At 40.5% G+C, this 25,535-nt stretch overlaps 1 protein-coding gene across 1 annotated transcript; it reads right to left on the bottom strand.

Annotated features, from left to right (window-relative positions):
* Positions 1-349: 349 nt before the first annotated feature.
* cemip2 (cell migration inducing hyaluronidase 2) lies at positions 350-25,535 on the bottom strand. The gene is made up of 24 exons (XM_023285565.3): positions 25,317-25,535; positions 22,388-22,745; positions 22,094-22,234; positions 21,424-21,991; positions 17,715-17,884; positions 16,162-16,353; positions 14,793-14,962; positions 13,248-13,460; positions 12,100-12,305; positions 11,183-11,252; positions 10,407-10,535; positions 9,543-9,631; positions 8,107-8,238; positions 7,679-7,714; positions 7,263-7,418; positions 5,735-5,912; positions 4,180-4,395; positions 3,862-4,073; positions 3,476-3,658; positions 3,002-3,221; positions 2,818-2,916; positions 2,577-2,722; positions 2,318-2,424; positions 350-2,224 (listed from the first exon to the last, which is right to left on the bottom strand). The coding sequence occupies exons 2-24, from the start codon at positions 22,725-22,727 to the stop codon at positions 2,025-2,027; spliced, it is 4,173 nt and encodes a 1,390-aa protein (XP_023141333.1). The 5' UTR covers positions 22,728-22,745; positions 25,317-25,535; the 3' UTR covers positions 350-2,024.

Below are 25,535 nucleotides of genomic sequence, written 5' to 3'. Positions count from 1 at the left end.
GACAATATTCTTCTGGCTACTTTGTCCCGTGTAGACAGCTTACGTGGTGAAATAAACAAACGGTCATATTTTTTTTTTGTGGACTAAAAGCTATAGGTGCAAAACTGATATCTAAAATATTATTTCTGAAATACATGCACCAAAAACTTACTGTACTGACATAATTTCAGCAGATTAGATATGAAAATGTGAATTTTTGCAGAAACCAATTTTAAAGTAAGAGGAAAGGTGTCCTCAAAAATACTATGCTGCCCCCAAGTGGTGAAAAAGTATAACTGATGCAAAAAGCAACCAAACGAAAGAGTCATTTGCATTCATATGGCTGCAAAGTGGAGTTTTGGATGAAATATGATTTTATCACAAAGCGTAAGTGTTTATTTAATTGGCAATTTCAAAACAACTGCACTGGAGTTGATGTCACTGCATGTTGAAAGAATTATTTTTTTTCTAAAGATGAACGGACAAAAAAAAAATAGCAAATACACACATTATTGACAACTTGTTTTCCATTACTTGTACAGTTTGAGTTCAACAACACATTTACAAAATTCACTTCTAATAAAAAAAGGAACTCTAGGGTTGTGCATCTTCAAAGCATAAATTGAACAAAAGGCAAGGGATGGAAATATCTTTCTCATTCTTTTGCTCTTTTTAACAGTAGAGTGGTTAAAAGGCAACAAGGTGATTGTCCTCCCTTCATCTCACACGATCAGCCAAAGACTCAGTCACAAAACGGGTACTTATTGTAGCTCAGTGGGGGAGCCCTGCTCACATCCGTAAACCATTAAAGATTATATAGTCCCAACATAAAGCCGCATACCTTACAGCTGGTATATGATCCGTATGCATTTCCTGCACACTACTGTACAGTCTGGATACAACACTAAAAAGGCATTGTGTAATTATATCTTCAACATACTGTTTTGGCAATAATGCACATGAAAAGATCACGAATGAGGCAGATGAAAGGTAAAACATTCAATTCTGTATGAGAGCACAAAAAAAGAAGCCAAGTAATATATATATATATATATTTGTGCTGCAAGGGACTTGAGAAAATGTCACTGTGAAAAGATAAATAAAAATATGAAATGAGAGATCCAGTAAGTCCAAGTAGGAATCCATAAAAAGGTGCTTAAAGTCTTTAGTTGCACAGCTGCACGATGATCAGAGGAGGTTTTCCAGTTAAAGAGCAAGAGTATTGATAAAAATGGTAAAAACCTATCTATTAAATGGCATTTTCTATGTTAGAAAGGCAAAACAGCCAGATTAATTTTACTCAACGTTACTGTATGTCTATACGACTAAAATATGAGTATGGCTTGTTATGCTATGGTTCAAAATTAAGATGTTTTGCAATTCTTTAATCACCAATATATCTAATCCACTGGCTCTAATTTATATTACACTACTTGTTTACTTTTGGTTCAATATTGCTGTTTAATTCTCAGATGCAACACCATTTATTTTCATCATTTCCTTTTGACCTGAGCACATCTAATCCATCTTGTTTCATTCGCGGTTCCAATCGAACATGGTTATATTTCAGGGACAATGTAATTTATTTTCATAATTTCCCTCTGGCCTGTGTGTATCTAATGCATTGTGTTCCATTTTCATAGTCAACCAAATTCATTCTGATTTCATGAACTGCATAATAAATAAGAGTGACAGGTACATCCTGCAGGTTACTTTGGACAAATCTTCAAGATAAACTGAGCTATGTTAAAGCTCCATTCGATCACTTTGGCTGACAAGGCAAGTTGTGTCTCTACAAGGAAAGTGCATTGACGTAACGGCCCTCAGGCATACTGACACATACACACGCACACATGCAAACAAAAATCACAAAAATATTCACCCCGTTCATAATAAAATACCTTCTTTCCACTTGAAATCGGTAAACATCTTTGTCATTGTTAATAAATTAAAGGTTCAGCAGTTCACATTCATCAGCTGGTTGTGTGTTTGTGTATCCGTGTGCAAGAGTGTTTCGGGTAGGTATGTTGTACGGTTCACATTGGTTATTGTTGTCCTGTGGCTTTTTTGAGAAGCTCCAGGTCTTTGCGTGTTTGAGTTGCGGGTGGCAAACAGCCATATACTTCCAAACCCAGTGGCAAGTAGCGCTCCTGCAGCCCCAAGAAGTCATCCCCTTGCCCGGTTTGTAGTGAAACCCACGAAGGGGGTGAAGAACCACCCAGGAAGCCCCAAAGTGCCAGACTCTCTGTGGTGAGAGGCAGCAATAAGAGAAAAAGAAACTTAAAATACAGTTACTAGACAGACAAGAAAAAAAGAAACACTGAAACATGTCACTAACCTTTATCGCGCAGATCTGCAGCTTTAGCAAAACCAAAGGAGACCAGATATGGAACGAGTTCAACCAGCCCTTCTGGCTGACCTCGGGTGGCCATTAGCACTATTGATCTGGAGGAAAGAAACAGGTATGTAAGCAACTGAGCAAGAATCTGGAAAATTGGGTTATATTGTGCTGTTTTTGTGGGGGGAGTGGGGGGGTATATGAATATATGAATAGTTTTTATTTAGCTATTTATATATTCTTATTTTCCCTGGCTCACCGCTTTGGTATTCCAGTTTTCAGGTACTGTTCCATCTTGGCATCCATCTTGGCAAATGAGGTTTTCTTCGTGACTTTTCCAGAACAGGCGTCCACTGAGACCAGGAAAAACCCAGGCTGTGAGAAAGGCATGGTCACTTCATTCACCTGGTGTGTCACAGGAAAATACAAGAGGTTAGATAAACTCTGATTACAGATAAGACAAAGTGTTTGAATTTGATTTGGCAGCCTGATGTGCTCACAGTGATAAAGGAGATGTTATCTCTCTGCTGCTCTTTGCTGCTGAGAGATTTGATTTGTGTCTGGAGGTAGGAGGTCCATGGCTCACTGGAAAACACAAGCTGAGACAGAAACACATTGATCAGCAGCAGTGGCTTGTGTTTTATGTGGCTAAACTGAGGCCATCTTAAATGTAGCAAGACAAACCTTTTGAGCGCCGCAGCCTTTGCAGGGTTGTGTGCTTAGAGCTGGCATAGGCACCACTGCTGAGGGAGGCTTGGAGTACTTTGGGTAGGCTTTGGCTGTACAGTTACAGGTCTGTCTGGAGGATGTAGTGGACATGACTTTCACTCGTTCACAGCCTTTAATTGAACAGTAGCTCTGACCGTCTCGACCGTGCCGGGCACGAAGGTAGAGCCATAATAAACTGGGAATGACAGAAGAAGCGCAGGAAAACACAAAAAAACATTCATAAACTCAGAGGAAGATCATCAGCCATCATGATGCAAAGGTTGGCTTTCATATCCTGATGTCGATTAGTATCAAAAGCCAAACTAAATCACTTAAATTCCTAAACCCACTCTTGACTGTGCGCATCCTATAACATTTAGAAGTCCAAGTGTGTGTATGAGACGGTTATGACAAAATTATCAACTGAGGATTGGATTTTTGTTCTCTCACCCAACAGATCGGTCAAAGAAGTATTTCCTCTCCATTGGTTTCTTCTCCAGTTGTTCGAGAGACGACACAGTGCCATAGTCTGTAATGTCATCAAAAGTGTTGCTTTGCCTATCGTTGATGTCGGCCATGATCTGAAATGTGGTGTCTGATGGGTAACAGAGTCCCACCAACACCCAGTCATCTCTAAATGCGAGAGAGAGAGGGACACTGCATTGCATCAATTGGGACTAATAAAAAGCACTACAACTTTATGGTCTGTTAATGCGGTCATTAAGCCGAAAACTTAATGCAGCGATACATCCTCATTTACAAGATAATATAGATATCATCTGACTTGCAGTAGCTCTGGTCACTCTGATAGATGTTGCTTCATTTTTGCTACTCACTTATCAAAGTTAATGAGAGAGAGGACGATCTCTCTGGGCGCAGGTCCGCTCCAGTGCAGAGTGTAGCTCTTGCTCATCATCAGAATGGGCTGGTACTGCTGAGACAGCGCCCCCTGGCTGTTAATGCCCCTCAGTACCAGAGGAGCATTGGGGTATTCATCTCTGCTGATGGATAAACTGAGGCTAGGGGCTCCCTGCGTCTGGATGTACACCTGAAGATGTCAAGGATGTTGGAGAGTGTAATGGTCAGGGAGAGTCCATTTTTAATATTAGAAGTGCAGAACAACAGATGAGGTCTAGACACAGAAAGTGCTGTACCTGAGAGTAGCGACCACTGCAGGTCACTCCATTCCACTGGGCCAAGTTCACACAGTCGGGATGCTGGATCAGGTAATTGTCTGCACGGCCAACATAAGTGTCCCTGTAGCCTGTTACTGACCCATCCACATCATGAAAAATGGAGTTCTTGTCACCGTCCAGGTCATTCTCTTCAAACCACTGTCCAGGGCGACCAAAGAACGCCCGCAGACCAACCTGACAAAAGTATTTGTAGAGAGTGTTGTGACTGTCTCAATTTACATTGTATCACTGTTTACCAATTCAGAGCATCATTGCTTGCTTCATTGCTTCTTCTCGTATTTGAGTGTGCACTCGCCAACCGAGCTGCTATTTACACTGTAATTACTTTTCATCAGTGTAATGTGGCCATTTGTTTTATAGGTTTTTATGATTATTTTTGCCTTCCTGATAGAGAGAAATATGAAATCAAGCCTGCTATTTCCATAAAATTAAAAAAAGTTTCTGCAAGTTTTGCAGAAAAACAAAGCGTTGCTCTTCACTCTCTACACTAGTCATTTGTATCATCACTGTATTTTGCCATTTTGCCAGGTAGAAGACTGATTGCATCTATCAATTTTTTTTGGAGGGGCTGCAATGCTACACTATCAAGGGATTGTATTTGGGGGGCTGGGAATATATATATTGCAAGTTAAGGATGACTATCATAACAACATTGTTGTTCAAGACATCATACTTAATGATGACACAAAGAAATTGATTTAATTTTAAGCAAAGAACGTGTATTACAATATGTTACCACCAGGGGACACCAGTGACTTACAATAATTCTCTATCGGGGTAACTCTGGAAGGGGTGAGCTTCACTTCTCGAGTTCTGTCTACCTTGAAAAACTCTCACCTCTAATTTCGCCAAGAATCTGACTTGATACAATCAAGATGTGAAAATGGTTGTAGGAGGGGAAAAAGGAGCAAAGTGTCAAATGAAATGAAACCCATTGGGGCAAGAGGATGGTACGCTGGGTCAAAGTGGAGATAAAAGAAAGAAAAGAAAGATAAATTTTAAAAATAATCCGTCACTAGGGAGTGTTCATAACTGCAGTCTTACCAGCCGCAAACTTGCACAGCAAAAAATAACTCAAACACAGAGTAAGAGGCAACAGATGGATGGAGAGGAAGGAAGACTGAATCAAAAAAGAGCTGACAAAACAAAAGGGTGAAAAGAGGACACAGAAGTCACACAGGAGTACCCTAAAATGTCACATGACCAAAGCCTCAATTAAGAAAAGCTCGAAATGGTCACTAGCTATCAAAAAATTTTAACTTCATTAATATGGGCAGAGTGCAATAAATAATGACATAATATACTATAATGGAGTTAATATGTCTGAAAACATAGGAGTGGATCCCAGAGACCCACAGTCTTAGTCTGAGCAGGCTCACACATTACTTCACATGTTAATTCACTTCAAAAGTGTAATATTTACAACGTGCATATATGTTTACATCATATTCAACTCTGTAACATGTCCATTATATTTCAAGTGAAGTTGTATCCATCCTAGATATTTACTTACAGTGGAGGGGAAGCTGAGCTGGGACAGGTTGTTCCGTGGGGTGAGCTGCCAGGTGTTCTTCAAGTTAAATCCCACTGCGCTGGTATAACGTTCCGGTGTGGGGATGAATCCACGAAATGTACTCTGAGTTAGCCTCAAGGGACCATCATAGATCTGGAAACCTCGGATTGGAAACGTTCTATGGTAGAGATAGAGAAGAAATGTGCAAAAATCAGGGAAGACATTTGACAGTTAGGCATGAAAGAGACAAAATGTAAAGAAATGCAAAAAGACTAACATTTGTAATGCAGTTATGGTCAATGCAGGAGAATGATAAATGTTAATTCAAGATATGTTTGTCAAAAAATTAGAAAAACAGATCGCACAATCTGATTTCACCTCTCTCTTTTCTTAAATCATTCTGGTTATTTTGCTGTGTTTCGTTAAATGTTTTTAGCGGTCATCAGACAAAGACCTGAGATTGAACGACCGATTCAATTTGTTTTCATAATTGGTGTTGCAAAGTGACTAACAGAAAATTAGACTAGTCTACTGTAGTGTAGCAAAATGTCCTCATTTCAGTGAAACTATCTTCTCTCTGGCAAGAAAAAAAAAGTGTCAGCAGCTTTGGCAGCAACCACAATGACGACAGACAAACCAAGTGAGCCAGATGTCACAGTGCGGTCAGAGAGCCTATAAAATAGCTGTAAAGTTGTACACAGTGGTCACAAACTGACACCCTGGTTCTTAAAACTAAAAAAAGCAGCTATTTGCCAGTGTCTTGCTTATGTTGCTTTCCTCTTGTATAACAACTTATTCAATGACAGAACGAAAGACAGAAAAAGTTACCAGGCGATCCTGTGGGGACATGAGGGGAACTAAGCTCTCATTAGGATACTCTACTGAGCAGGATGTGGTATTACAGGATTGGGAGACTATAAACTTTCATGAAACAGAAATCCAACTGAAGATTTTGTCTATGTGCCACAAATTTTATGCACAACAAACTCTGGCCATGTCAAATATCCATCTGCTTTGCCTGTTAATGGACACACCAATAATGAGATCTTCTTATGGCTCCTTCCTAATACTCAAAATGATAAAAACAATAAAGAAATCTAGCTGAAACTGATGAGAGCCGTCAAAAGTCGGATATTCCTAAAGAGATGAATCTCCTTGTTCTTATGAAACCAAATTCTGCAATGAGTGCTGCCTTCCAGTGGAACCCTCTCCGTGATGCCACCACAGTTCTTCATAAAGTGCCTAAAATATCACTAGAGGGAAGTCAGTCAAAACAGAACTTCCTTTCAGAAGTCCACCTCCAACTAAAAGCAGCTGTAGCAGCCTCATCTGTCCATCTGTCCAACTACTTGATTACCGTGTTGGCTCTCTGTTCCTTGTTTGTTTTTCCCAGCATATTTTTCTTTGGCAGCTACTCCAGCCTGCTATTCCCTAGAACACTCAGTTTGATTTAGATTTTTTCCTCTCTACTTCACATATATCTTTCCTACTTTCATTAATTAATGTCTCCCTATTTGCTCCCCCTCACCTGTTTCTCGGCAGTGTCCTCATCTTTCCATCAGTGCCTCCAACTCCCCAGTATTTATTTTGTCCCCCATTGGTCCCTCTGTTTCGACTTTCACCCACAAAGAGGGACTGTGTCACCTCCTGGCTGGAGCCTTCATCCTTAGGGTAGCTGCCATCACTGAAGAATAACATGATAAGGGCATATAGTATTATATCAAACACACATGTAAAGATTTATAGAATTTATGTTTTTGTAGGGCTGAAATCAGCAGTAAAAAAACCAGTGTGTTATAAATAAAGGCATGCTTGCGACCACACAGCAAGTTTTAAGTTTCTGTTCTATGCTCACTATCAGTCACAAACGGTTTTTGGCAAATCCCTTGGCAGGAAAAGAGGAAAAGCAAAAATGACTGAAAAATAAATCACAAAAGTACGCACCTGGCAAACGACAAACCTACTCCATTGTCAGCAAAGCTGTTAAGAGAATAACAAAAGAATCACATGTAAGTCTTACAAAATGCCTATTAATGAAATACATAAAAGGACAGACAAAAAGTGACCAAAGCTTGTACTAAACAGAGATGAGCCACTGGTTAATTTATTCAAAATGATTCAGGGTAACTCAGAAAATATGAAACTGTCAATCCAGTGTTCCCAGTGGGACATGAAACACATCAATGTTGAGCATAAAATGGATGCAAATGTCGTAACAGCTGTATGCGGTAGGATTGCATCATATTTCCAGCACAACTCATCATCGCAGTTTATGTTGTGATGACACCATTCTTTTATTTTTCACCTCTGCCCTAAATTTTCTGGAAGACTACGAGCTGACTCAAACTGAACAACAGTCTGAGCCGTCTCACCCCGAATTCTGGATGACGATGTCTCCACCTCGTATCCAAGCTCCTAAGTCATTGTTCTTGAAGGAGATCAGAGTGTCAATGACTGCGGCCACCCGAGGACGGCTGGGGTCGGCATTCTGGTGAGGTCGGAACCTGAAAAAGCGCACATGAAAACTCATACTTTTATATTCTTGTTCTGTTGGTGTTTTATTGTTGTCTTTGTGATTTTTCAGCCTTACTACAGCGTCAAAGTCATTTTACCCCCTAATTTCTCAGCACATACATTCCTTACATAGGTCGCATGCACAAAATAATACACACAAAATGATTATTATATGGTTATTGTGTCATCATGTTATAAATCCGCAAAGAAATGACTGACATCAAGACTAGAAGTTTAAAACCCATTGTTGAACTCTAGAGACTGCAGGCAGGGCTCTTTGCCTTCAGCACTGCATCCTCAGGGTGGCATTACAGGAAAGGACATGTCATCATTACATACAGAAGCTTTTATCCCCCTTGGAAGAAAACATTTTCTGAGACTTTTTTTCATTATTGGAAACCACAAATTCTATTATTGAAAATAGTTTCTACAAAGTTGACATTATGGCTTCAAAGCAACCAAAAATCTTTTTCGTGCTCTTAAAAAGTGGACAAGGCTCGTTCTCTTTTTTTTCAGGCTAATGGTACCGTGTGTGGCTGTTAGTTTTAAAAAATACCTTGTAAAGGAACAAAGTCTTGCCCAAGGGAAAATTTTGACCTAAATGTGAAGCTCAACTAAAGCTCAGAGAATCACATAAATCATAAGAAATAACTCCCTGAAAACTGTTACAGTCTAATATCCTCTTTCTAGTGTGTCTTACAACCACACAGCACAAATCTCCCTCTCTCTCGTGTACTTGCGCACATTTTAACATTTAAAATCCTTCCCCTCCTACCTCTGCACACATGCAGACACACACAGATATACACGGAGCGTGGCCAGCAGTCTCAGTGGACACATAAGATTTTTTCCATCTAGTTGAGGGCTGTATTTGGGTAGGGAGCTGCAGAGTGGAAACTCCATCTGTGAAGACTTGTTTTCTCAGTCAACACAAACCTGACAGACCTTCCACTAAAATGTAGTAACACACTATAAAGGCATCTATCTATCCCTGTCAATGGCCATATCCTAGTAGATATACAACAGGGAGTTATAAATAACCCGATTCATACAGTTATTGACAGTGGCATTAAACAAATATATCAGTAAACCACAAATACCTGAATATTTACACAGTGTAACTATACACCAGGATGCAGATGATAGCCCACCATAGACCCTTTAACAGTGCACTGTTATAGGCCTTGTACAACAACATACATTAAGCTGTAAATCGCTATCCATTTGTTAACACTCACAGCTAACTAATCCAGATGTCCCTACTAATAATAATAAAGTTTTCACACACACACACCTTGCGTTGTTATCTAGACACAGGTATTCCCGGGGGTCAGCAGCACTTGCATTGGTAGTCTTCACTCCTTTATCAATGAAAAGTCCTGCCTACAAAGACGAAAGTACGATTATAATGAAATGCAGTGTTTTTCTAAAACTACAGTTTAAGAAAGAAGATTTCTGTTGGACCGACATAAACAAGGCTCCTAGAATATTTTATAGTGTGGTACCTGAGGCAATAATAAATGGACTAAATTTAAATTCTGGCCCAACAGCGTTATAGACTAGATCCTGTACAGGGTACTGTGGAAAGCAGAGAAGTTCCAAACAGAATTCCCGTGAACAGTTTAAAATGTATATGAAGGTGAAATGTATGTTTATATAACTCCATAACACAGGAATTAGTTTTGTATGTTTAAAATATGAGTTGCAAAAGAAATTAAGGGAAAATGTAATATGTCTGTATGTGTTTGTATTTTATGTATATGAAAACCTGTGCTCTGAGTTGGTCTTGTGGTATAAGTGAGGTATAGTCTCAAACCTCAGGACTCCTTCCTCTATAAGAGAGGCTGCAGTGGTCAGACTGGACAAAGAGCTTACAGTTCACCTGCCCGACTTCTGTCATTACACAACAGAGCACCATTGTAGAACCTGCTGGCGTGTGCGTGTGTGTGTGTCCATGCCTCTTGATCCAAGTGAGTAAGCAGAGAATTATGCACAATGTTTTTTTACAGGCTATACATAAACACTTTGTTTCACTTGTCTCTATAAAAAGACAGAGGCAGAAAGAGACAACACAGAGAGATCTGGCTCCACATGGTAAACTAAAATACTTTAACGTATATGGGGGAGAAAGCACACTAGCAACCAATACTAATGATACCTTAAAGTTGGAATGTACGCGATTGTTGTAAAAAATTCCCAAAGGAGTGAGCTCTGCCTTGGTCTCTGGTACCAGCCCATGAGAGTCTCCCGTGGAAGAGCTGTGGAACACAAACCATATGCCGGCATCCTGGAAAAGGAAGGAAGGGTACAGACAAAGGTAATAAAGAAAAGAAAAATCATGTTCATATTGCAGCTGCACAACAGCAGGAATTTCATTAACTAGGCTTATATACAAGCAGTCTATAGGTGGTAGTCCATAAAATACAGAAACAATATGTGGAGCAAGGCAGGATGTCACAGGTCTCTCAAGTCTCACAGCAAGAATACACCAGAAGTAGGAGTTCATATGAGCTCAATGGCTTATTAAAGTTTGCAGTTCATCTGATATGGAGGAGAAAACGTAAATATCACAAAAATACCCCAACCAAAAAGTAGTACAGTGCATAACCCTCCCCTGTGGACATCCATGTGGTTAGTGCTGAAATGAAAAAGAGATGCAATGAGCCATCTTCTATTCCTAATTTCAGAGGTCTTACTATGTTATTGCACCACACTATCAAACACAAAAGCCTGTTATATCCTATTTTATTGATGGATCACTTTGTTATGAGCATGGAAATCTTGAATTTTTATTATGTTCAGGAACACCAAAGCCAGAGCAGTAATAGTTAATACACACATAAGTGGCTTTTCTCTTCGGTGACTCATTTTTTCTTAATCATTAGTGAAAAGTCAATTGGAGGCCATTTTCTTACATAACTCTCATGTTATTACCTGAGAACCAGCAGCTGCATTGCTGATGAGGTTGTTGTTGGGATTGGCTATCCAGAATGTTGAGACTGCCCTGGAAAACACCCCCACCACACACAGGGACAAAGACATAATTACATGTACAGCAACCGGAAAGTTATTAAAAAGAGATATTAAAAGACAGTCCTTTGGCGTATCAGAGACTATGACTAATAAGCAGAAGACAGAGATGAAAGAATCTTGTGATCTTTCTAAAATCCCTCAATAAGCCACCACTCCAACATAAGCCTTGGTCAGGGACGGCACTGCCAAGACTCACAACACACAGAACACTGGAAACAGACTTTGTTGCTTCCCTTCACAGAGGCACTTTTCTTGTTCCTACTATGACATAAAAACATCCCATGGAGAGGAGAGGTTGTTATTGCATGGATAAAACCTTCCTGCCAATAACTGTGTCACACACTATTGCTAAGTACATTATCTCTCTCACATACCCATGGACCATCTGTTTTCTCTCAAAGTATGTCTGCACTAACCCACAAAGTTTCTCATGTTGATTCCAGAGTCAAAGATTTACTGTGACACTGACGTGGATACATTTAAAAATGGATAATATCCCCTCTTAAATATGCAGGTGTGTGCTTAATAGTGCTTAACAAGACCTCAGGGTCTCTGAATTGCAGGTGTTTTATTTTAAAAGAATAATAACATATAGCACCTTTCTTTATGTTGCTATAAACAAAAATGTACCTCCACGTGTTAGTCAGTAGTTGTAACAAAACCACACCATAAGGGATGGCAGTAAAAAGGAAACGTAATACACAGACATACATTAAAATAAGTAACAGATTTTTACACCCACATTTAGGATAAAATAAAGGATAATTGGTAATTGCTCATATCTCTGTAAATATACATACATCATCCTTAAATCTTACTTGCACTCTGTACTGGGTGAGGGAGTGTAGCCCTTGTAGACTTTGTCCTTGATGCTTGTACACAGAGTCTCATTGCGATCAGTGGGCAATAGAGTCCCAGGTCGAGTCAGCAGGCCAAGGTTGTGAAAGAAAGTGTTGCGTTGCTCAATCCCATCCTCGAGGAAAAAACAGTGGCCCAAGGTGTCGTAGCCTACAGTGTTCTTGACCTGGGTGAAAAAAAGGAGACCACAAAATACAAAACAGAATGATTACGAGCACAGAGTGCACAAACAGACTACAGCTGAGTCCTTGGCTGGAGGGAAAAATAAATACAGTACTATCCCTTTCACAGCATTTCCTTTCCAAGTAAAAGAAAGTTTTCACCCAAATATGTGTAAAATCTTGGTAAACAAGAGGGCAAGGATAACATTTGTTAGTCCACCTTGGAATCATCAACACTCCACAGGAAAATACAGTATGTTCCAACTGCTAGATGTGCCTGGCCTCTTAAGTACTTAAAATTCCTGAATGAATTTCCCCCTGAGGACAGATTTTATGACGAAGGTATGTAGAGAAAGATGGCATAAAGAGGGCTGCTGAAGAAGATACACAAGAGAATTTCACACGGTGATTGTGCCAGAAGGGAAACAGGAAAAACAACAAGGTCAAACAATGCCATGCAAAGCCAGAATTCCATTTACTCTGAAGTTTGGAAAAATGCGTCAATCCTATGGTCACAGGAACAAATGTTGACACGTCACTATTTGAATTAAGAAAAAGCACAAATAACATACATTGAAGTAAGCAAAATGCACAAACATAGGCTGCATACACACACTGTGACTCTACAGATTATTGTGGGAATGGATCATGTGATTTTACTTATCCAAAAAGTAAAACAATCTACATCTGTCCAAAGAGACTGCAAGAGACTATACAATGGAGAAAAAGATGGGACAAACAAGATTCAGGAAAAGGGAGAGCAAAGGACAAAAAAAAGAAAGACACAAGCAATAACAGTCATCTAGTGATTGAGGCTGTAATGGATGGGTATTCTGACAAAGTTTTTATCATGTGGTTCTCATTACTAAGTATATGAATACACCTGTTGTTTCGACATTAAAAGGCACATCAGTCTACTCCACCATCCACACATACACTTTACTAACCAGCAAACCATTGGTAGCATGGATGGTGAGACAGCGTGAGAAGGAGTGGTGAATGGACAGTCCGTCCACATACGTGGGCTCCCAGTATCCTCCGCTCTGGTCAACATCCCCGCACATATGAAAATGGATTGGGTAGCGGCTTTTTTCTCGCTGTTGACCCATGTTCTTCAGCTCCACGTGGGACAGATGCACTGATGAGAAGTTACTAAAGATCTGTAGATGTTAGAGAGAGAGAACAAAGAAAAGTTACAATAGAGGATAAGTCACATAAGACAGGAATTTAAAACTTATCAAACACTGGCAACACAAGGTTCATGCCAAAAATGTAGGCTGACTTATTGAAATAAAAAATTTAAGGTTTACGTCTACAGCATGATTCTTGGTGTTTGTCAATGATCCCACTGGGATGTGAACTGTAGATGTGTTGGCACCATACTCAAGTGTGTCAAATTGTTCCAAAACCACTGATGTTAATGAATAAGACGTGAGTTAGAGAAGCAAAAATTAAAAGCAAAACATGCATACTTTAGAGAGGCACACAGCAAATAGTCAAACATGAATGTCAAAGAAACATATAATACAAATATGCTGTACAGCGCTCTCTAGGAGGTCTTTTTGTGGGTATGGCATAATCTACAGTGTCTGGTTCCTGTCAAGGAGGTATTGGCCAATCATTTCAGCAAACTGAAACTCACCCGAATACACACATACATACTGACCAGCTCCCTCGCCCTCTTTCTCTGACTTACACAAACACACACATACACATGCATACAGACAGTGTACTTGTTGTCCAAGATAGGAAGCTGAATACCTGCTGCATATATTCAAGACACACATATGTATGAGTTATTGCACACATAAGACTGACAACACTGCCAAAAGCTTGATCTAGATGATCTAGATGGAGCAATGATTTTAGAGGCAAATTGTGTAATGTAAGTGACTGTGCTCTTCACATTCAAAAAAAAAGTTAACATTGGGACGAAAGTGTTTATTTTGTTTAGCACAAGGGGGAAAATTACATAGAGCCCAAGGAATGTTACTGTGTATTTGCCACCAGTGTGAATGGATTCATACTATCATTTACCAAATTAGAGTGAACTCACAGACTATGTAGAAACTGATGTAGAACAGAGAGGATATAATGCTCCAGTTATTGCTGTGTATGACCCTAATCTGTTTTCAGTGTTTGCTCACATTTATAGAGTGTAGGTCCTTTGAAGAGTAGGAGTCAAGAACATTAACACCTGATATCCAGAGGCAGAGGGGTGGAAAATAAGAGAATGGGAGCAAGAAGGAAAGAAGAACTTCATATAAACTGAATTGGGAACATAAATAACCCCTCTTATTTAGGACAGCATTTAAATATAGAACTTATGCACACTTTCACAGTATGGCAACTGTCAAGCGTATCATTAGTGGCCTTTAATGAGAACGTAAAGTTATGCCAAGACGTTTAGAAACTTGCATCACCAAATGCAGACATATAGTGCAGTCTAAACAGGTGTGCTATAAAATTACGCACACACACATAACACATACCTTGATGTGGCCTCCATAGGTGTCATGGCTGTAGAACTGGCACATGTTATTTCCGTAGCAGGAGTTTTCCATTTCTCCATAGATAAGAATGTTTCTGGAGAGCAGAGCCACTTCAGCACGCATGTCAACTCCATCTACAATCTCTCCAACATGGTTATACTGAGGTTTCCCTGAGCGCAGCACACAAAGGGAGATTTTTGGTCAAATGCAACAACACAGTGAAATTCTTAAAGAAAAATCTGTTGGAAAAAAACCATGAAAAGGTGCAGGTCCTGATTTTGGATAACCAAAAATGTAAGGAAAGCTAAAGGAAACTGATTAAGATTTGCTGAATAATGCAGCAACACAGTTTGACAACAAATTCTTGTGAAACCTTTCCGAGGTGGCACGTCATACTGAAACCACACCTTTAACACTAAAATAACGGCTTTAAAAAAAACAACGTTGAAACAAACAGGGATATCCTGCCGTCAACTGACAGCCACAAGAAGTATGCTTCACCGCGCCCACTGAAACATGAACAACTGACCATGCCCCAAAGCCAACAAACCAAAATACCAGACATGTAAAAGCAAAATTAATCAAATGCATATGAAACACTTAATAATCAGCTCTTCAACGATGCGGAAAGTACCCTTGTACACAGGGTGCAGCTGCCAGTGATAATTCGTAGCCATGCTCCAGCTGCTCAGCCTCTCCTCATGGCAGCAACACAAAGCTGGACACACACACAATAACACACCCTTCTCTCCAGGAAGGGAGTTGTCATTTGTTGACAGCAGAGAAATGAGATCAGGAAACATTTCTGATAGAGAGATGGGCTAAGAGTAACCAACAGATTGTTAGTGAATGGCATTAAAGGAGCAGAAAAAGGGAACAGGATGTGAAGCAAAGGCAATGCATGCAAATCCATGCAACCCCTGTGGTTGCTGTAAGACGAGGTTAACCATAAACCATAAGCTCACAATGTCTTTTTAGCCTCCTCCTAATACTACACCACCATAACAGCTGAAAAGGAAATGAGATCCCACTGGACATAAGGATTAATAGCATTACATCTGCTAATCATGTATTGACCATAACGAAGTGTCTTTGCTTCCTTCTCCTTTTGCTGGCATAACATTGATTCTCTAGTCTTCTGAAACGCTTCATAATAAGAAATATGTCTGTACTGTATTTCTCAATTTCTTCTTCCTGTTTCTTTTTGTCCTACTAGACAATTTTTTGGTAATATATATGGTTGTAGCTCACTCATATGAAAGGAATAGACTCACAGAGAATAAACAGTGACACAGCCAAAGCCACTTGCAGTTTGCAAAAACCAAGCCAAAACAACTCTCTGTATACACACTACGGCCCTCTCTCTTACCTTGTATCCGGACCTGTCTTCTGGTACAGTGGGGGCAGGGCAACAGGGTAAACTCTTCAGCCTGGTGCATGGAGTAGTCTGTACTAGCAATTACAATGCGATCCCCGGATTGCCAGGTAGGCTGCACTTCATCCTGCAGGTTTAGCACCACCTGATCCACAGCATCCACCTGGAACCCTGAGATGGGGAAGCCTGGGGAGTATAGCGTAGTATTTAAGCTAAAATAAACAAGAGGCGAGTGGTGGAAGAAGTACTCAAATCCTTTACTTAAGTAAAAGTACCAGTACAGAAATGCAACAAACTCCATTACAAGTACAAGCCCTGGATGAAAAATCCTTATTAAGTAAAAGCACATATGTTTTAGAAGCAAAATGTAGTTAAAGTATAAGATAAAAGTACCAGCTTAGTTTTTTGACTGATTTAATATTTTACATGACATCACTGGATTAGAACTACTGAAGCATCAGCGCATAAAGACCATGTTACTGTTGTAGCTACTGCAAGAGGAGTGAGTTTGAGCTACTTTATATCCAGTTTTATACAGGGGCAGCAGATAAACCTGAGGGCTTCAGATCATTCATGGGACAGGAAAGAACAAACAAATATTTGCTACACAAACCTGTCTTCAATTTGAGGACTTACATAATCTTTTATTTTTGGTGAGACATTGGATCACTTCAGCATATTTTTTAAATGAAACTATGTGTGAAGTTTAGAGGAAAAAAAATATTTGATGGAGCCGTTTACAACTCTAAGTTATCAAAAATGTGACCCCAACTACACATCTCTGTTTATAAAAAGCCACAAAGGTTGAAAACCACAAGTTGAATTATTACCAATGTGTCAAACTTGTTTTATTAGCCATTGTGTGAAATATATAACCTAAAAACCGTACTTCAATACAGAAATTGAGTAAATGTAATTAGGTGCTTTCCACCACTGCACGATGCACAGCATAACGAAGCAGAGAACAGAATCCTGATGCTTTCTTATTGTCTTTATAAAATATATTTCTATCTTTTTTTTTTAGGAATTAATGATAAAAATTGATTTTGAGATTGATAGTCGGAATGTTTGACACTGCATTGAATCTTCTAGTAATTACAACAAAAAAAACTGATCTCACGGACTTTCATAACAACTGTAGCAAAACACTTTTACTCCGTCTATTCTGAGTATTCATTAAAAGTGGAAAAAAATCCAAAAAGCAGATGAGAGAGAATAAAAGTTAGGGAGAACTAAATAATTTCTACATGTGTCTCTACAACACTGCCCAGTGCACTGAATTTATTTCCACTGAGCAGTAATTTACATTTTCGTTTCTGAATAGTCCAATAACCACTGAGATGTAATGAATCAAAGACAGAATCAATTCAGAGGAAAAGTCTACAAAATTCTGTCTTTGGTTATACTGACTCAGCCTCAGTTCTAGACCACCTACACAGAATCATACTAAATAATTACAGTTACTGTATCATTGTTAATTGTTTTCAGCACTTCTTGATATATGTTTCAATAGTTTTGAACTGATTACATCATAGGCTGTTTCTCACCATTCTTCCACTCGCTGTAGGCGGTGACAGAGAAGCCCACTCCGTCTACAGTGGTGAAGTTGCGTCTCGCCAGAGCTCGGCCTCCTGTGTCGTGGTTTTCATGTTCCTTAACATCCTCAGAGCATGACGCGTTGCCACCACCTACCACAGAAACCAAAGCCCACGCCTGTCTGAACAGACCAAAAGGATGAAAGTCAGTATCAAAGAAAAGCAAACTATTATGCTATAGGGCTTAGTTTTCCACAATTTGTTTGAATGACAAAAAGCACCTTGAAATGTGGCTGAAACTCATTAGTCAACACTCAGCACTGGTTCATTATTACCTTTTCCAGCCTAATGTTTGTGCATTTACACAATCACACACACCCTCAAATGATGGGATTTTCTTGCAGATTATGTCAAATAATGTTAATGTGATCAGTACTTTGCACTAAACATGAGAAATTATTTGTGACACATGACTGTAGCAATGATAATAAGCCACTGAAGGTGGAGGCAGCACCAGAATTCAAGGACCAAACTCAGTTTAGGTGGATTTAAGTGAAAATAAGTAAAATAAGATAAAGAGATTTACGTAATCCCTCACAGAAGAATAAAGTTTCTGTTTGAGTTTCTCTGTATCAGGGCTCAGAGTGAGTCACACACATAAACCTCATCCACTGAGTCCACAGACGATGCAGATCATAAAAGACAGACACTTAAACGGGGTGTTTAACCAAGAGATTCAATTGGTGTGACAAACGCAGGTGCATGTTATGAACCTAACAAGGGAAAGAAGGTGAAAGAGGAGCAAAAGAAAATGAATAACAGCAGACTGAAGGATATCAGAGAAGTCAGAGGATTATCAAAATGATGACAGGAGACATCAGGAAGGGTGAGCATATGGCTCAGAGGAATTATGGGTGTACCTGATACAGCTCCTGATTTTTCATTTTTTTAAACTTTCGCTCCCTGTCATGCCTTCTCATTCTATTACACACTATCTTATAAATCAGGAATGTCAAGAAAATTATATTTCAATGGGATCAAATAAGGAGAGGCTGAAATCACGTCAACAGAGGAGCTTGAGGGTGTAGACGGGGAATGGGACTGGGTGTGTTTTTGGAGGACATAAGACCTGAAATAAGACAAAAATACTTACAGCTTGAGATGTTTCAAATGTCACGACCTTCACTTGTTTAAGAGGCATACTAACCCCAGCCCTAACTCTAACTCTAACCCTAAGCCATGTTTATTGACCAGCATTAGCTAAATGACTCAAAAAAGTTTAAAACCTTTGTTGTTCATGGATTTCGTAACATTTTAATACCAGTGTCCTAATCTATAGCACAACCTTTAAACTCTTTGTGAACACAAACTAACCCTCACCAATATGAGCTTTTCACTCAATTATCCATTCATGTTGAACCCACAGAATCATATCTGAGTTGCCAATTGTCCATTTAGATTGAAGAAAAGTGATTTCAACAGAGGTCTCTTGATTCCACTGAGGCATTACTTGGCCCATTCCACACACTGTAAACAATCCCAAATTCAGTTCTACAATTTATCTCTAAAGCTTTATTTCATTTATAATAGAACAAAACTGAAGCCTGAACATTTGAGCATCTTGCCAAAGTCTACTCTCTGGAGTCCTATTTTTAAAACGATTAAATCACAACCAAAAGCAAATTCAGAGATCAAATGTTTACCTGCAGAATCTCTTTGAATATTTACAGTAATTTTTGATGCTATCATCTCCAGCATCTGTCTCTGTACTAATATCTGTTGATAATAATTGCTCTCACCAGCATGACAATCTAAACATGCCTTTTTGAAGATGAGACACCTTGTGTCTTGAAACTGTGCGCCACACTGATACACAAACCGGATCCACATGCGAATCCACTGTTCTGTCATTACTGCCTCAGTGTGTGGTTTTCTATGGGTTGTCCTGCTCAAGGAAGGCCTCCTTTCTGTCCTCACAGCCCATGTGAATGTGCACAATTTAAACCAAACAGAGATAAATCCAGTGGCTAGAGAAACATAAAGGGAATAAGAGAGAGAAATTATTTCACTTTCACTTTTTCCTACATCCTTGATTTGATGCTTATCAGCATTGAACAACTTCATTGTTTGGCCGGAATAGCAAATGTGTTGAGGCCGGAGGTGAATTCACTACAGACCAGACTGGAAGTGTGTTTATGCATGCGTGAATGCTCTCCTTAGAGACAAAGATTAGAGAAAGGCGGTTCAACAAGCACGAGGCTGGAGCCAACACATTTGTGTATCTGTGCCAGGAAGGATGGTTGACACCACTGAAATCAACCTGTGGAAATTCAAAGGTATGTTGGTAATGTGGTCATTGGTTCTTTTATATTTAAAATCAGGCATAAGCTGGAAGTCACAAGCCGTGCTTTTTCTCACAGCACCGGTACAAAATAATAATTAAAAAAATGCAGAAAAAACAAGCACCATATCCCCCGCTGTCTCTCCACAACAAACTTTTGCATGGTGTAAACTAATCTATGCTTCATCTTTATGCCCCATCCTACAGGTCGGACACCTTTATCACCAACTCTTTCAGCCTAAAATCACTCAACCTGCTGTAGTGTGAATTTAATAAGACATTAAACTGCATCCTGTCTCATAAATACATGCATTTGTGCTACCACAAACAAGCCCACATGGAATGAGGATAAAAATAAACAGCAAAAGAATTAGAAAGAGCACAACCTTAACTTACACACACAGAAACACCTCTGAACATACACAGGGTGCCGTCGTCTAATCCATTTATGCCACTCTGCTGTGTATTGAGGGGATTTGTTCTGTTGTCTTGGCATCCATCCCCAAAGGACAAGTCTAACACTGGAAAATCAGGTGAAGAATTTGGCTTTTTAGTGAGGTAGCTAGTACCCCACCACAGTGAGCTGCAAATAATACAGCTATTTGAAATTCTGATCTTAAAAATACATGTGTTTGAGTGACAGTAACAACAGATCTAATGTCATGTACAATTAAAACTCAGTGTTCTAATCTGGAGAGCTTCTGAGAGAACTAGCCAATGTGAACAGGGCTACACCCTTGCCTGTAAATTTCTGGTATCTGTCCTTTTGAGGGCACAAGCAGGAGAGAAATAAAATGTCCTGAATTGTCACATTTTGCACAAATCCTGGAAACTCTGACCATAACCCCATTATCCTGTACGTGCTTCCTATTCTGGTGGAACACGATACAGCAGAAACACAAGTCAAACAGGAAGACAAATAACTAGGAAGGATTCAAGGGAACATCCCAAATGAAGAGGAAGATACACGACAGTGGACATTTTTCCGAGAAGGGTGGACATGGAACAAAGTGCTGGTATTGTGAGTCCAAGTATTGAAGCTTCAAAGGTGAGAGAGTTTACTTTAACTATTAAACAAAAACACATTAACCTCCTTTATCGGCCCCAGGAGACCAAGAATAAACAAAACACTCCCAAAGACCCACACAGGCAACACACCATGGAGAACCAATGCAAACTCAGTGAGAGCTGGCACCGTCTGCAACACAGCTAAACCACAAACATTCTCACATATGTCTTCACACAGCTTGAAAGCAGATACATACACTAGGGCAACATCAAGAAACAATCTCTGCATATATTGATTTATATTTGATTTGAAAAAACATAATAAACAGGTTGTTAAGACATTTCTTATATGCATGCAGGGGCAGTGTTTACCTGTATTTGAGATCGTAGACGAAGCTGCTGCTGAGTTTCTCTTCGATGGCCTTCTTGGTTTCATCCAGTAGGTTTTTGACAGCTGAGTCTCCTACAGCCAGTGTGACAATGCGGCCTGCTGGAAGGGAGCGAAGTAGCTGGGTGAGCCGCCGACTGTCGTTACGGGACTCATGAGTGTCGTACCGCTCACAGACCAAGACGGCAGCTGTATCCTGGTCCACCACGCGCAGGTTGATGCCTCGGCTGAAGTTCCGCTGGAAGGCATACCCGCCTGTGGCTAGCCCGGACGCTGGAATGCTTCGGGTTAGCAGAGACCAGGAAACTCTCTCAGTACCATGTAGCTCCAGAGTCCCACCACCCTTAACACCGATGAACTTGTGGCCAAGGCCAGGGACCTCGGGAACAGCCTTGTTGTCAGAACGGCCCATAAGGGCAATGGCTGCATGAGAGCGGTAGCGACATTTGGGGGCACCAATATGAAGTTCTCCACCTTCTTCTATGAGGATGTAATGTGTTCTCAAAGTTATGTTTTTGGAGCCATCGGCATTGTCTGCAAAAACTACGCGGCCTGTGAGAAGTCAAAGGAAAGATGTTAATTATTATATCTGACAGTCTGAATTCACCCAACTCCAAATGCTATTTAACAAATGACGCATCTTAGTATGCTTACCTCCTGACTGGATGGTAAGCGAAAGGAAAGTCGCAGAAGCATCCAGTCTGAACAAATTTCCCTTCCTGACAACAACAGCCTTCTCTGCTTGGTGACCTGGACTCCAGCTACTAAGGGATGGGTTGTGATCCGGACAGTTCTCTGTAAACATGACCAATTAGTAACAAATCAGGAAACCTCATAGTTAGGATTACACAAAGATATACAAAAAAGAAATACAAAAATGTGTTTTTACTGCATAGAAAAATACATCAGAATCAAAAAAAATTTAAATCAGTGATTTGTAATACTAACCATCTAACACATCTCCACTGGTGAGACTAAGGACAAGGATAAGAGTGAGGAAGAAAGCACCCAATGATACGCCAAAGCATATGAGAGTGTTTTTTCGTTGTTTTCGTTGGAGGCTCTGAGCCCGCTCCCTGCGCTGGTTCTCCACTGACAGACTGAACGTGGTTTGTTGAGCAGGCGGTCGTCCATGAGGTTTTATCGGTGGAGGCGGTGGAGCTTTGGCAGGTGGCGGTGAGCGGACTGGAGCCACCCGTCCAGGAACATAACCCGGACACCTCTGATGGTTGCCGTGAGGCGGAGCCACAAAGACAGGGAAGCGGCCGGGGCCATCACTCGTCGGCATCGTATATGTGTCTGCTACCTGAGAGGAGAAAAATGAGAAAGAGGCAGCATTAGAGGGAGAGTAAGTGGCAATATAAAGCCTAAAACTTCAATTCAGTTTGCTGTGCTTTTCTACGGTCTGTCACATTCAATTTTGAACTGTCATATAAAATGTGACCTGGATGGGAGTTGGATTATTTTCAAATTAGTGTTACTTTGTCTGTTGCTGTTTAAATCACACATACTACAAATATACACTACATACAGACTGCCCAACTGGAAGCAAAATGGTACAGCAACCTAATAAAGTGCTAAGGGATGAAACAAGGAGTTACTGAAAAAAGTTCAGACAGAAGAGGTCAAAGGGGAGGAAGAAGACACTAAAGGAGCACATAAAATAAGAGTAAAAACAGTAGGAGGTGAAGGAAGAAAGGGGCTGATTCTGGGGAAACAGGCAATAACACACCAAGCATCTCACTTGCAGACCTCTAGGTAAAGATTCCTGGAGAGGGTCTTAAAAAGACTAATAACCCGCTCCTTCAAACAGTTGACTTATCCCCTTTCTGATTTGGCTTGAACGGAGTGACACTGGCTGCTCTTGTCCACAGTAACGCAGGAGGTTGTGAATAACGGATCGCAACATTCCTCAGACTATGTTAGCACAGCCAAAACAGATGGCACCAATTACAGTAGGGAAGAAGGAGAGGGCTCTCGCTCCAGTCTGTGCTCCCTTTATTTCACACAAAGGGAAAAATAGCACAAAGTCAACTGATGCCATGGACACACATGGTCATGTTTCACTTCAGAGGACGGCACACTGACTTACATTAATTTCCAGGAGACTCAGCTCAACCTATGCCTTAAACAAGCCTTCAAAGCAAAATTTATTGATGATGACTCATTTTTGTCAGCATAAGTGAGGCAACGCCAACTAAGTTATGTCCCACAACAAGTATTCACACAGAAAGGTGAAATGGGCACACACCTGCACACACAAACACACAGGGGTATAGGAAATGACAGTGGAGGAAAAAAGGCTTCAACTGCACTTTTCTCAAACACAAACACCCTTCACCACTGTATTAATAACACAGCTCGCTACTAGGTCATCATAAGCAAAATATCAGAAGATTTACATACATCGGATACTTACTGTTTGAGCTAACAAATGATCACATCTGTTTTTCAGAGTGCCAAACTGCAACAAATGTCCATGACAGCCTTATTTTACATCAAAGCCACCCTGAAAGTGATTTTTAATCTTTAAATCATTTGAGTATATCCCATCTTTTCGCACACGTCTCCGTGCCAACCCACCAACACATACACAATGACCATTGTCTTGACAAACCAATTAGTAATCTTTTTAGGCCAGAGCAACAAACAATGGCCCTCTTCAGCTCGTTAACAGTGCAATGTACAATCAAGGACTGCAAGACAAGGCCTCAGTCATTTATGCAGGCCAACAAATAAACTGAGCATAACCACAGCTGGTTCACCCTCTTCATCTTGAGTTATCCCATTAAAGTGTCTCAAAGTCATTCTTCGCAAGGGGTTTAGCTGATAATTCTCCATGTCTCACATTGATTACACGTTGCTTTGGATGTTTACATTCTCATGGTCTGCTGCCCTGCATCGAGACGTTCTCAGTAGGAGCCCTGTGATGGGATGATCCCCCTAGGCATCAGTTTTTATAACCCAATCTCAGGCTTATGGTTTTATTCACATTCCTGGCCATAAAAGGGCTCAGACTGCCCCTGCTCCCCTGCTACTAACTGACCTGTCAGGACATAAAGAGTTGTGGACACCTCAGTGCTACTATTATGAGGATCTGGTGTATTTTTTTTTTCTATTATAAGCAGGGACTCCTTCCCTCTCTCCCTCACTCACTCATACTTTCCTGATTTCAGAGCTACTGAATATCTAACAGATGTGCAGGAAAACACAGGAGTCAACGCAGGACAGACCATCATGCATTCCTCAGCTGTAAAATCACCCCTTAGTTTGGAAATGGACATTGGCAGTGTAACAAACAGTAAGCCACGTGTTTCCTATATTAACTAAGCCACAAGCAGAGCTAAAACAGCGCTTTCACACCTCTCAGTACTGACTATGCACTTACAGTAAGTGGAACAGGGGAGACACACAGAGCAGTAAGGTGTGCTAAATGGAGGGATGCCATTATATATGGTGATTAATAGGCTTGTTTTGACTCCTTGCACCACCTTTACTCACAATAAAAGAGCACTACTATATTCTCCAGTGGCACTGTGCAGCGCCAACACCACAAAAGAGGAACCTAGAGGTAACGTATGGCACAAAGAAGCGGGGAAAGTTAGATATATTACAACAGAAATGCAAGTTTTATTACAGCTCCTGTCCTCCACTTTGACAGTTACAGTAGTTTACGGATGCGACACGTAGCAACGGGCTACACACAACTTTCCCAACACTAGCTTAGCCAGTTGTCACTTTTCCACTAAATATATTGAAAAGCCAATTGAGAAGCCTATTTTTTAAGAAGTCAAAGCTTCACCCGGTGAGTCCTCCTTCACCCCCACGGTGGTTGACGGACACAATGTAAGCGGCCGGGCGGACGGTGAGCTCCTACCGTTGGTGAGACTGTCCCGCTCCGCTCTGTCCATTCGCTTTCCGCCGAGCCGGTGAAAGAGTCGACCCTTACTGCCGGTGAGACGAATGAATACGTTTCTCACCCTGGCAAGTTTGCGCTTTTCACGTCCCTTTTATGTCTACCTTTTCTTCACATGGTGTTTTTTCTGCTGATAGGCTGCCTTTCGTCCGTCGCTCAGCCCCCAGTCCCTCAGAGAGG

The sequence above is a fragment of the Amphiprion ocellaris genome, chromosome 6 (genome assembly GCF_022539595.1).
Source record: "Amphiprion ocellaris isolate individual 3 ecotype Okinawa chromosome 6, ASM2253959v1, whole genome shotgun sequence".
Classification (NCBI taxonomy): domain Eukaryota; kingdom Metazoa; phylum Chordata; class Actinopteri; family Pomacentridae; genus Amphiprion; species Amphiprion ocellaris.
This window is presented reverse-complemented; position numbering and strand designations above follow the sequence as displayed.

Bases quoted from the DNA above. Each gene is read 5' to 3' on its own strand.
- cemip2 (XM_023285565.3), bottom strand. From the start codon at position 22,727: ATGCCGACGAGTGATGGCCCCGGCCGCTTCCCTGTCTTTGTGGCTCCG. The intron at 12,306-13,247 runs GTTAGTAAAGTG...TTTTTCACCCAG, and splicing joins ATGCTACCAATGGTTTGCTG to GTCAAGAACACTGTAGGCTA. The intron at 3,222-3,475 runs GTGAGAGAACAA...TGTCATTCCCAG, and splicing joins TTCTTTGACCGATCTGTTGG to TTTATTATGGCTCTACCTTC.